The sequence below is a fragment of the Epinephelus fuscoguttatus genome, linkage group LG10, assembly GCF_011397635.1.
Source record: "Epinephelus fuscoguttatus linkage group LG10, E.fuscoguttatus.final_Chr_v1".
In the NCBI taxonomy this organism is placed as follows: Eukaryota; Metazoa; Chordata; class Actinopteri; order Perciformes; family Serranidae; genus Epinephelus; species Epinephelus fuscoguttatus.
This window is the reverse complement of record NC_064761.1, coordinates 25,122,612-25,134,128: the sequence shown is the minus strand read 5'-3', so window position 1 is coordinate 25,134,128 and position 11,517 is coordinate 25,122,612. Positions and strand designations below refer to the sequence as shown.

The 11,517-nt window shown below is 38.9% G+C and overlaps 2 protein-coding genes across 2 annotated transcripts; one reads left to right on the top strand and one right to left on the bottom strand.

Moving 5' to 3' along the window:
- The first annotated feature begins 4 nt into the window (after window positions 1-4).
- LOC125895547 (guanine nucleotide-binding protein G(I)/G(S)/G(O) subunit gamma-5) lies at window positions 5-3,833 on the top strand. Its single transcript, XM_049587470.1, has 3 exons — window positions 5-213; window positions 392-544; window positions 3,521-3,833. Exons 1-2 carry the CDS (start codon window positions 133-135, stop codon window positions 515-517), a joined length of 207 nt encoding a protein of 68 aa, XP_049443427.1. The 5' UTR covers window positions 5-132; the 3' UTR covers window positions 518-544; window positions 3,521-3,833.
- On the bottom strand, window positions 3,827-9,629 carry rpf1 (ribosome production factor 1 homolog). The gene is made up of 9 exons (XM_049587469.1): window positions 9,304-9,629; window positions 7,492-7,548; window positions 7,259-7,339; window positions 7,057-7,152; window positions 6,693-6,846; window positions 6,454-6,536; window positions 5,034-5,215; window positions 4,794-4,920; window positions 3,827-4,524 (listed from the first exon to the last, which is right to left on the bottom strand). Exons 1-9 carry the CDS (start codon window positions 9,559-9,561, stop codon window positions 4,483-4,485), a joined length of 1,080 nt encoding a protein of 359 aa, XP_049443426.1. The 5' UTR covers window positions 9,562-9,629; the 3' UTR covers window positions 3,827-4,482.
- Window positions 9,630-11,517: the final 1,888 nt, after the last annotated feature.

The window sequence follows — 11,517 nt, the reverse complement described above, 5'->3', positions numbered from 1 at the left end:
AGCGGACACTCCTTTAAAGAAAACCGGAAACTCATTGATGAGGAAGAAATAGTTAGCAAGCTAGCAACCAACACACACAAAAAAGTTTTATACTCGTCGTTATTAAGACTAAAGTCCCTAAAAATCTTAACAATGTCGGGGTCATCGAGTATCGTGGCGATGAAGAAAGTCGTCCAACAGCTACGCCTTGAAGCTGGCATCAACAGAGTGAAGGTAACGTTAACGGCTAACATCGTTACTCTTTAGGGCGTGTGTTGTTTCACTTGTTGCTGGTTCGTCTCGGTTTCATACCGATTGTGTCCCTTAACGGATCCGCTTTTTATTGAAGTTACAGAGCTGTTGGTTACACAGACAGCAGTTAACTTTGCGGGGCTCGGTTGTTGATCCACAGGTGTCCCAGGCCGCGGCGGACCTGCAGCAGTTTTGCCTCCAGAACGCCCAGCAGGACCCTCTGCTCACCGGCATGTCGTCCAGCAACAACCCGTTCAGACCGCAGAAAGTCTGCTCCTTCCTATAGCACCGACACACCGACCCCTCTGCCTCTGTGAGTACCACGGTGATGTCTCTCTCTCAATAAGCTCAGTTTATTTCATTTAATGTGAGTGTCAAGAATTTACAACTCCGGCCATTTTGCACCGATTTCACAGCTGATTTCAATCACACCTATCTATAATGAGAAAAACTCCCTTCACTGTAACATTAGCTGAGAGGCTATGGGTGTCTACAGGTCCTTAAAATGTCTTAAATTCAATGTCTTCAATTTGAATTCGTGAGGTCTTCACTGCTACAAACATTTGATCTAATTTATCCATTTTTAATTCCTTTTTGTAAAAATAAGTGAAGCCTTCCTATGTTAAAGTCCACATTTCTATTGTTACAAATCTTTCAACTAAAACTAAACACAAAAGGTAAGGAAGTTTGTGTTTGGTAGATTATTTCTTTGTTGAAACAATGCCTCTACCATTGGAAAGCCTATTTATTTCCCTTTTAAATGGTGCCACATTTGTGGGATGAGCAGCAGAGCTGAGTATGTGGGTTGAGCCCATGAAAAAAATTGCCAGATCTTCCCTGTCAACACCAAACAGCTTTTTTTGCTGTTGCTATTCACTCGTTTTGAGCTTCTGGTACCAACCCACCTATGAGCATGGGCCCTGCTACAGTGGTCAGTTGGTGTCTGCTCCAAGAATTGACAGTGGGTGTCCCAAGAAGACGTTTTTATCATCCTGTCAGCACTTAGGAACCATAGGCAGGCTTTTACAGATCTGCAGTCAAGGTTTGCAGGACGATGTGGCCGACAGCTCTCTGCCCAGATGATCCGGAACAGACTGCACGCAGCCAATCTCCGGTCTCATAGGGCTGCATGACAGCCCTTCACCGCCAGGCCTGTTCGCACTGGTGTCTGCAACATGTGCACTGGAACCTGAACATGTGCAGGAACGTTATGTCCAGCGATGAGTCCAGATTCTGCCTATGGCAGCTGGATTGTAGGGCTAAAGTGTGGAGAAAATGTCAAAACACAAATTTCCTTACTTTTTGTGCTTAGTTTATAATACTGTCGTTGATCTTCATACTTGCACTTACCTGTTGGCAAAATGTACACAAACTCACTCTAATCACCATATTCCTCCATAACACTCACCTCTGCACAACACCACATATATACTACTTCCTGCAATGCTTACCTAAATAAGTAAAACAGAATTTGTCCAAAAGTCTGTCCTAAATGTGGTTCAAAGGTGTCTTGAACTGGTCTTTTAAAGTATTACATTTAACTGTCTGATACCTGTGGACACCCTATAAACTATAAGGGATTTCAAGGGGAGATAATACTGCTACTATCGGTGTGTTTCACTTCAATTTTAACCTCTAAAAGTCTTGATTTTATTCCTAAATTACTTTAAAGTCTGTCCTTGTCCACATTGTACTGAACACTTTTAAGTCAAGGCTGAAAACATCGTTTTTACACTGCTTGCTCCACCTTGTAATGACTGCAAACTTATTTCTAACTCAATTTTAAATCATTTTAAATATTTTTGCTTTCTTTAAACCTCTTGTCTGCACTTTTAATTTTAGTTAAAAAAAAAAATTACAATTGTAAATCATTTAGTAATTTGATCTTTTTTTCTCTTTACTAATATGTTTTATATTTTATCACTCTCTAAAGCACTTTGAATTGCCCTGGTGTATGAAGTGTGCTATCCAAATAAAGCTGCCTTGCCATGCCACTGGGCACAGAAATGATGTTTGGGGGATTTAGTGGCATCTAGCGGTGAGGATTGCAGATTGCAACCACCTGAAACTTATTCTGATTATTAATCCGTCATTGTTCACTGTTCATGAGGTTTTTACTTGGAGCCGAATCATTCAGAGGTCTCTTCTCTCCAAATCAAACGGTCTGGGTGATCAAAACCGGTAAAAACACTGAGTAAAACAGTTTCTTGTTACAAATCACTGTTTCTTCTATGCTGTTTGGCAGGTCGCGGATGAACTGCTCACCCAGTGTTTGCTAATGTGTGCTCACCTTTTTTTCTGATATATAAAGATCCAGATGTTCAGTTTTTTTAGTGGGAGCCAAATTATCTGCAGAGGTCTCTTCCTCTCCAGAATAACTGGACTGTTTTCCGACACTGCTTGTCGCAGAGGGGCTGATAACTATATTGGCTGATATAAAAAGGCAAGGTCTTTGGTTTGTCCCCATGGGGTTACTGTAGAAACATGGGCATGTAGCATGATAGCTGTTGACAAGGACCCGCTCCATATGTAGATATAAACAGCTCATTCTAAAGCAACGAAAAGATGACAATTCTTATTTTGAGATGATTAAACACTGAAGAAAACACACTTATTACATTACATTTCTGCCAATATATCCCTCTAATTATGCACACTGAACCTTTTTATACTATATGTTGTCAGCTTTTTCAGTATGGTATTTGATTGTTTTTTTTATGGCTGCACTTACTGGAATATTTGACACAACTAGTGTATCATTTTATACACACTTTCCTGTCATTCCTTACATGACATCTGGAAACTTTTGGATCTTGACTAGAGTATAAAGTAACGTTATATGGATCTCAACACTGCTTGGCTGCATAATGAGCTTTTACAGGTGGATTTGATGAGTGATGCAGTTTACAAGTTGGAAAGAACCAGCTAACAGTTAAATTAATTTCTATTCTCAATATTTGGCTAATTTGGAATTTGATGAGCAACTGATTACAAGCATCGCTGTCTTTATGGCAAAAAACACTTAAAACTAAGCAGCTCTATGTATATTGATACAAGATATTGGTATTAAATTAAAAATGTGTGCATCTGTGTAACATGTACATCCTGAAAATGGTTGACAACTACAACAAACGTGTTTCATTTGTACAGTCTGGCTGGTATGCTCCACTCAAGCATTATGTAAGAGGCCATAAACTCCATATTAAACTTGTTGGAGCTTGGAGTCGCTGCAGTAACTTCTGATCACAACGCTGATTAGGTCTGATTAATTCATGTAACATGTCTGCAGGTGTGGACATTGTGGTGCCTTGTGGAAATGGGTTTCAGGACCTGCGCTGTGGACTGGAATCGTCTCAGGAGTGTTCGGGACTTTGGAGACAAGCGACTAACTTAACTTTTTTTTGTTTTTGTTTTTTTTTACTTTTGCCTTTGTAAAATCTCATACTGAAACATTTCCAGGTGCTCACGTGACACCATAAATGTCTTAACCTACTTGCTTAGAAGTAACTAATCCATATCAACACACACACATGTGCCTTTTGAACTGTACATTTTTCATGCCTCATTGTGAAAATAAATAAATGGTGTTTCCACATTTTAAACTCGCTGACATGTTTTATTAAAATGAGTATATACATTTAGAAATCTGTGTACTCTGTCATCCATTAATTTTCTGAAGTGTTGTCACGTCCAACAACAGCTGCACTCTAGACACAATTCCAGACACTGTTCACTGCTCTTTGTGTCATTACCAGGATGTAACGTGCACGTCTTCATGCTCTGACAAGGGCAAGCTTACAACAGCTCCCTCTTGTGGAGATAATATTGTTTAGAAACTGCACATCTGCCAATACAATTACATACACTTGCAAATCAGAATTTTCAGGTTACTGGGATTCACATGGAGAGTCTGCATGTCCTCTCTGGTGTCTCCATACTAACAGAGAGGGCAGAAGTCCTTGCCTGGAGCTACAGGCTCCTGTCCCACATTTGGTCTGCAGAATGCAGTACAGATGCAACTTTAGAGAGGTCATTTTCAGCATGAACGTGAATCTACAGAGACGTGATCTCATAAAATCCACTCATCAGTTAACCTCATCATGGTGAGAGGACAAACGTTAACTGAGTCCACAGAGAATCTGGATATCCACTACAAAGTCCATTTGTGCAAAGGCATAAACATGAGTAATATGCTGGATGATAAACGAGGTCGTCCTTGCCTGAGCACAAAAGCTGGTTGTTATTTTGTATTCAAAGGTGGAACTTCCGCCTGCAGGCATCCATCTCATGGCGCTGGAAACAGAGTGTATTTTTTAGCTTCACAGGAAACGCTTGGGACATTACTCCTATTTAGAGTCAAATTAAAAAAGTACTTTTAACATGTAGTAGAAGTGCCTTACAATCATTTCTGAATGGCTGACAAACCTGGCAGCAAATGAGTCCACCACATGCATGCAAATTTAGGTAAGCATCAATATACTGTGCAAGTGGCATGACACAAACATGACTATTAATAAAGTGCTTACTGTTAGTTGGAGAAAAATGCAAGCACTGAGACTCACCTTATGGACCCACTCATACTCTCCAAACTTTGAGTCAAAGGTGCCTTTCTGTAGAGAGCGGAGTTTGAGGGTGAAGCGAGGTCCCAGCTCCTGAATACCAACTTTCTTCTCGTTCTTGAAGATATACCTTCACAGATCCAAAGAACTGTTTATTAAGTCATACTCTTATACCATTTATATTTATGAAAAACTTTACTGAACATCTTCGGCAAAAGGAGAATTCAGATTGATGTTAGTCACCTGTGAAATCTGAAAAAGATGAAGTCTCTCTGGTTGTGGAAGGTGGCAACCTGTCGACCCACAAACTGCGGGTCTTGTGGAAAGAGAGCAGCGAACAGCCGGCCGAGGCTGTGGCCCAGACGTGTGGTGAAGTTGTTGAGGATCACCTCCGGAGAGTGCTCCGTTGGATCTTTGCCCCGTCTCTGCGGAGAGGAAGTACTTCCATCATGATGAGATTATACAGCTAATCTTGGGGACGCTAAACATTGACTTCATTTCTAAAACTATATACGATATATGATAATAGGACAACTTGAAAAATGCTGGCTAATCATCAAGACATCAAAGCATAACTTGAGTTATGACAATGTGCAAAGCTGCCAAATCCACTTTGAAGACAGGACTGACTACAGCTGTTAGTGAGAAAATGGTTCCACAAAGTAAACTACCTGCTCCAAAAAGACGTTACGTGTTTTTATCATCTCTGTGAGGTGTAACCCTGGAGGGAATCATGCGTTTGGTCGTGTGTGTCCTAATCAATCAACCAAGCTTTCATGGTGACAGTGATCGAAAAAACAGTTTTGACTGTCTTATCCTGCCATTAACTACTGATTCCTGACACCTCTTAACGGGTTGGTCGGGGCCGCAAGTTTTCTGGAAATCTGCTCAACTAAAATCAACTCACCTCACTTTGTCTGTTGTAGGCCACATTTCGGCAAACTTTGTCACTTGCTTAAAACTGACATCCATAGTAAAATTTGGTCTCATTTTGAACCGAAGCATCTGCACATTAATCTACTGACCTGTAAAAATATATAGGCCACTCTTTTTTTTTTTATCAGAGACCCCAAACTTTTGTCCATGGATACTTTTTTCTTCAGTGATCTGTCTGGTCAGAAGTCAGGGTGTTGACAGGCTATCATTCGATACCCATGAAGTTAACCTTCTCTGGAGCAGGTTAGGTGTTGAGCATAAGTTACGCTGACTTAAAATCCTGCTTCATAGTACAGGCCTCTGCTCTGTGCAACACGCCATCAAAAACAGATCGAGCGCATATCTTTATTAGCTTCTGAAATATACAGTGGTGCATCTGCTTAAATTACAAGACATGTCTGGAGTGGGCACGCTCAGCTCAGTTGGCCCCTCAGTTGGTGGAGATTTGCACCGTACTGAGTGCACTGTTCTAGTCTCTATTGTGTTGAATACATGCAACACAACATGTAAACAAGAAGAGAAAGCCTTAAGTTCTACAAAGGCACATTTCACTTTTGACAAGGGACGGCAGTTTCCTTTAGCTCAGTTAGTATATATTCATTTAGTACATTATCTTACTCTATTTCAGTAAGATGCTATATAAACCCATTGTTATTGTCATGTTATTATATATGTCCTGTTTAATCAAAACAGAGACACAGTAAAGAGTTGGAACTGATCAACTTGCCTTCATCTCCTTGCGTAGTCGAACACTGCTGACCTTGAAGTGTGCAGTCGGCCCTTCAGGTAGATGACAAAGAACCAAACCATCTTAAAAGTCACTGTTAAGGGAGCTGACATCAAAAAGGTTTTAAACAGAATTCACTTCTTTATCTAAATTACAGCAAAGTAAATAAATACTGAATGGCAGCACAGAGCATCACACATCATCCTGTCCTCTCCTGACACAGCTTCCTTTAAGGATACTGGGCACTTTCCGATCCTCGTTGATGACCATGAGGTAGGTGAAGTTCCTGGCGACACACTGAGGAATGACCCTCTTCAGGGCCAAACCTCTTCTGTAGTACACGTGCGCATTCGGGATTACTGTGGCCAGCTGCTCACAAAACCTCACAGTCCTCTACAAGACAAACATCAGACAACAATTAATGTGTTGATCGAACAGCATTGGTGAGTAGAAGCCTCAGCAGACTCCAACTCACCACATCAGGACAATTCTACTGCGCCTATAAAATGTCAATTACACACACTGAATGTTAAACAGTTAAACATGAGAAAGTTTGCTGATATTAAAAGGCGACATGTACTGTGCTGAGCAGCAGCCACTCACCCCTCTCGGTCTGTCTGATGTTGTGATGAGCACTTTGGGGTTTGTCAGCCCGTTAAAGTAGGCGGAAAATTCATCAGTTCCCTCGTCAAATGCAATCTACACACAACAGGAGACACACACACACACACACACACACACACACACATTAATGCAAATTCATTACAACTATAACGTGAGATTGTCTGAACAAGCTCAGCCGTACCTCTTCATCTTCTGGGTCAACTGTTGTCTCGTCGTACACCCTCTGGTTTTCTATCGTCTTTGGGACCTCTTTTGGTGGTGCCTTCATTGGGGACAGAATAAAAAATTAATGCCCAAGATAGCTATACCTTGTTAAATGGTAAAATCCATCCTTCTAGATGCCACTTAATAAACTGTCTCTGTCTTTGATTGATTACTGTAACATCTGGGACATGGCAGAGAAAAGAAACTCACCTTGTCGCCTAAAGCGTCCCTTTCTTTTTTCTTCTTTTTCTTCAGCTGCATCTTTTGCTGAAATGAAATGTGACGGCAGAGAAAACATGAAAATTCCAGGCAAAGGGCGCTGGTAATTTATATTTACTGCTGCACTGAAAGTTAATCAATTTATTAATAGACTTCCCTTCTTTCTCTTTAAAAATAAAACTACTAAACAATTTCTAGTTCCAGTTAAACAGGTGTTATACAAGTTGCTCTATTTATCTTTATATTGAATGCTTTGGATTTTTGGGCTGCTGGTAAGACCAATACAGTGAGTTTAGTTTGAGTAAAAATCTATTGTCTGTGTTAGAAAAGCTTTGATTTAACAAAGACTGCAAGAAATATATCATTATCAATTTGTCTGCAGTGCAGATTACTTTCTTAATTGATAAGGCTTTTAGTCTACAAAATGTTCCCAGAACCAAAGATGATAGCATGAAATAAACGACAAAGAACTGCAATGGCTAGCCGGCCAATTGATATGTTGCTCAATATAAAATTACTCTGCGATAAGTTTAATAGTTTAAGTTTCAGCTCAATTTAATTTTATTTATAAAGCCCAATATCACAAATCACAATTTGCCTCAGAGGGCTTTACAGCATACAACATCCCTCAGGGATCCCTCTCTCAGGACAGACAGGGTGCAATAAATGTCGTGTACAGAAGAGATCAACAAAATAAATTTACAGTAATCCATATGACAAAATGAGACATAAAGAGAGGGAGATGCAGGGCAGACAGTGATGACAATAGCTACAACATTTAAGCAATAATATTATGATACTAATAATAGTATTTTGATAGCATATATGTTATATGTATATTAATATATGACAGAATATGTATGTGACAATAATAGTTAATTATCAGGCATAAATGCAAATATCTTTTGGTTCCAGCTTCTCAAATGTGATGCTTTTCTGCCTATGGCATTGTTATGTCTTTATAAAATAAATATTGTAGGGTCTTAGACTGTTGGCAAGACTAAACAAGCGACATGAAGACGTCATCTTGGGTTCTGATTCTTTATAAACTATGAGACGAATGAATTTATGGAAAACATAATTGAAATTGGTCAATCAATAATGAAAATACCTGTCAGCTGCAGTCCTAAAACTATGCATGGAATATGCAGATCAAGTATAATGTGCGTAAAGATCATGATCCACAAAGTGAGGAATAGTTGTATCTTTAAAAATTAACGTTGTAGTGCAAAAGTACAGCTATCTTTCTTATGAATAGTTTTAATTACTTAAGTACAGTGCAGGAGTAAAAGTACTTAAGTTACCTTTCACCACTGATGAGAAAGGACTAAATCATGACACACCTTTTCAAGTTGGCATATTCCATCTGACTTAATAGTGACCTGCACTGATGATGATGATGATTTTATACCTAATGTTTCTAATGATGATTTTTGCCTATTCATTTTATTAACTTTTAATGTATATTACATAACTGTCTGATATGACTATGGACACATTGCTGCTTGTTTTTTAAACTGTGTCTTGAAAGGTGCTCTGAAATTCGCCTCAAACTAAAATGCATTATTACCATTATTATAATTATTATACATATTAGAAACACCAAAGCCTTGACACCTCTTAAAAACATAGTTTCAACCAGTATTGAACTTTAATACCGTCATGACAGCAGCATTAATGGCAGAACTGTTGCATTAGCCTGCCTTAGCTTTTGGCTATATGTCCCTAATAAACTGGCAGCTAAGCTAAGTGTAGCTTCCTTGCTACGTGAGAGCTGTAGCTAAAGGGTTCATCTGTCGTTACCTTTCTCTTCTCCTGCTTGAGTTTCATGAACATGAGATGTCTTCGCTGTTTGTTCTTGATTTCGGACACACTGAAGGTGGGGGGAAAGGCAGCTGCTGCTGGCTCGCTCGTCTCCATCTTCTCCTCCTTCGTCTCAACTCCGCCGCCTTCTCCACCTCCATCTCCCTCCTGACTCACACTCTTCTTCTTCTTTGGCGTCTTATTCTTCTTTTTCTTACCTTTGTTGTCCTGACTAACGGGGACCTCTGTGATGTCCATCTTGTGTCAGCTATCTGTTTTCCTAATTTTTTCACGTGTGTAGCACTGGCTTCCTGTGCGTGTGCTCACGAACGGGAACCGGAAGTGAGTGCGTTCCGGTGGTCAATGAAAATATGGGGACACCTAGTGGTGAGGAGGAGGAAGGGCGGCGCTCACTTTAATTACACCCACTGTAAAACAGCTACAAGAAAGGGTTTGGATTTAAAAACAGAAATTAAAATGTTATATTCATACGCAACATTTAGAGTTATCCAGTAGTGTGTGTTTTGGGTGCTGACTCGGACTGACAATCTCTATAGACAAAAATGGGCGAGTATTTCAAGTTCAAGTTATTTATTGTCATATGCACATCAGTTACAGAGAAGCAGTCACTGGCAACGAAAATCTTAAATGGGAGTTTATTAGCATTCATAAGTAAATATAGAAAGAACAGGTGGAGACCAGGGCTGGTTGGTACACTTTTTACTCTCTACCAATTTTCAGTAGCATAATTTATCTTATTCTAATCAGCAACAATTGAAAGGTTAAGCTATAAACAAACATGAACATTTAATTTATATCTGCCCATTTTTAAAACCAAACAACTTTTTAAGCAATATTTCAGTAGGACTGTCCAATTAATTTTGGCATAGACCATTCAAAATAATAATAAAAAATAAAGATTGTTTTCAGTCTTTTAATATTGTTTTAATCTCTCAGAATAGAGTTACAATTACAGCTGTTCATTTTACAGATGGTTGGACCATGTGCCAACCAACCCCACTCACATTTGACCCAACTTTGTGATGAAATTATGTCAACTACCATCACTCAGCACAGATCTCCTAATCTTATATCAAAATGTAGCTGATTTATTTGTCTGTTATCTGGAACACTTTTTCAGTATTCCCATCTAACATGTTCTGTAATAGGCCTCTGTTTTACTTGTGATACTATAAAACTGAAATGCTGCCCTCACAGAAAAAGTTAGTAATTTTCAGATTTATTAACATGTAGATGAGTAAAGGTTTTCATGTCAATTTTTTGTTTCTGTGAACCATCAAAAGCAAAACAGCTGTGTGCCAACCTAACTGTGTAGCTAACTAACCTTCCCGGTCTAAGAAATAAAATTGTGTAAGTTCAAATATAGGAATGAAACATAACATATATAAGGTGTAAAATAAGATAATAGCAATTTGTGGAGGACAGTCATTGCAGAATGAATAAATTGTGTGTGCATATATATATATGCACACACAAACTGATCAGTCACTGGCAGATTAAGTGAGTAACACTGACCATCTCGTTACAATGCCATGTTCTGCTGGCAAACCTTGGGTTCTGGCATTCATGTGGATGCCACTTGACACACTCCATCCAAACAAAAACCATTAAGGCCTTGAAACACTAAGCTGCACAACACATTTAATTGAATATCTTCCCATTTTTAAAACCAAGCAACATTTTAAAGCAAGATATCAGTAGGACTGTCCAATTAATTTTGGCATTGACCTTTCAAAATAATAATAAAAGATTAAAAATATATATTTACAGATGGTTGGACCGTGTGCCAACCAACCCCACTCACATTTGACTCAACTTTGTGATGAAATTATGTCAACTACCATCACTCAGCACAGATCTCCTGATCTTATATCAAAATGTAGCTGATTTATTTGTCTGTTATCTAGAACACTTTTCCAATATTCCTATCTAACATAGTTCTGTAATAGGCCTAAAATTAGACCAAAGACCACCCTTTTACTTCCAATACTATAACACTGAAATGCTGCCCTCATAGAAAAAGTTAGTAATTTTTAGATGTATTAATTTAGTAGATAAGTAAAACATTTTAAAATTTTATGTAAAATTTTTGTTTCTGTGACCGTAAAAAGCAAAACAGCCGTGTGGCAACCTAAATGTTTAGCCAACTAACCTTCCCGGTCTAAGAGATAAAACTTAAACATAACATTTATA

Excerpts from the sequence above, each read along its gene's own strand:
- rpf1 (XM_049587469.1), bottom strand. The coding sequence starts at position 9,561 with ATGGACATCACAGAGGTCCCCGTTAGTCAGGACAACAAAGGTAAGAAA. Across the intron at positions 6,847-7,056 it reads CATCAGACAGACCGAGAGGG|AGGACTGTGAGGTTTTGTGA; the intron begins GTGAGTGGCTGC and ends TTTGTCTTGTAG. Across the intron at positions 6,537-6,692 it reads CGAGGATCGGAAAGTGCCCA|ATGGTTTGGTTCTTTGTCAT; the intron begins GTATCCTTAAAG and ends GTGACTTTTAAG.
- LOC125895547 (XM_049587470.1), top strand. The coding sequence starts at position 133 with ATGTCGGGGTCATCGAGTATCGTGGCGATGAAGAAAGTCGTCCAACAG. Across the intron at positions 214-391 it reads CTGGCATCAACAGAGTGAAG|GTGTCCCAGGCCGCGGCGGA; the intron begins GTAACGTTAACG and ends GTTGATCCACAG.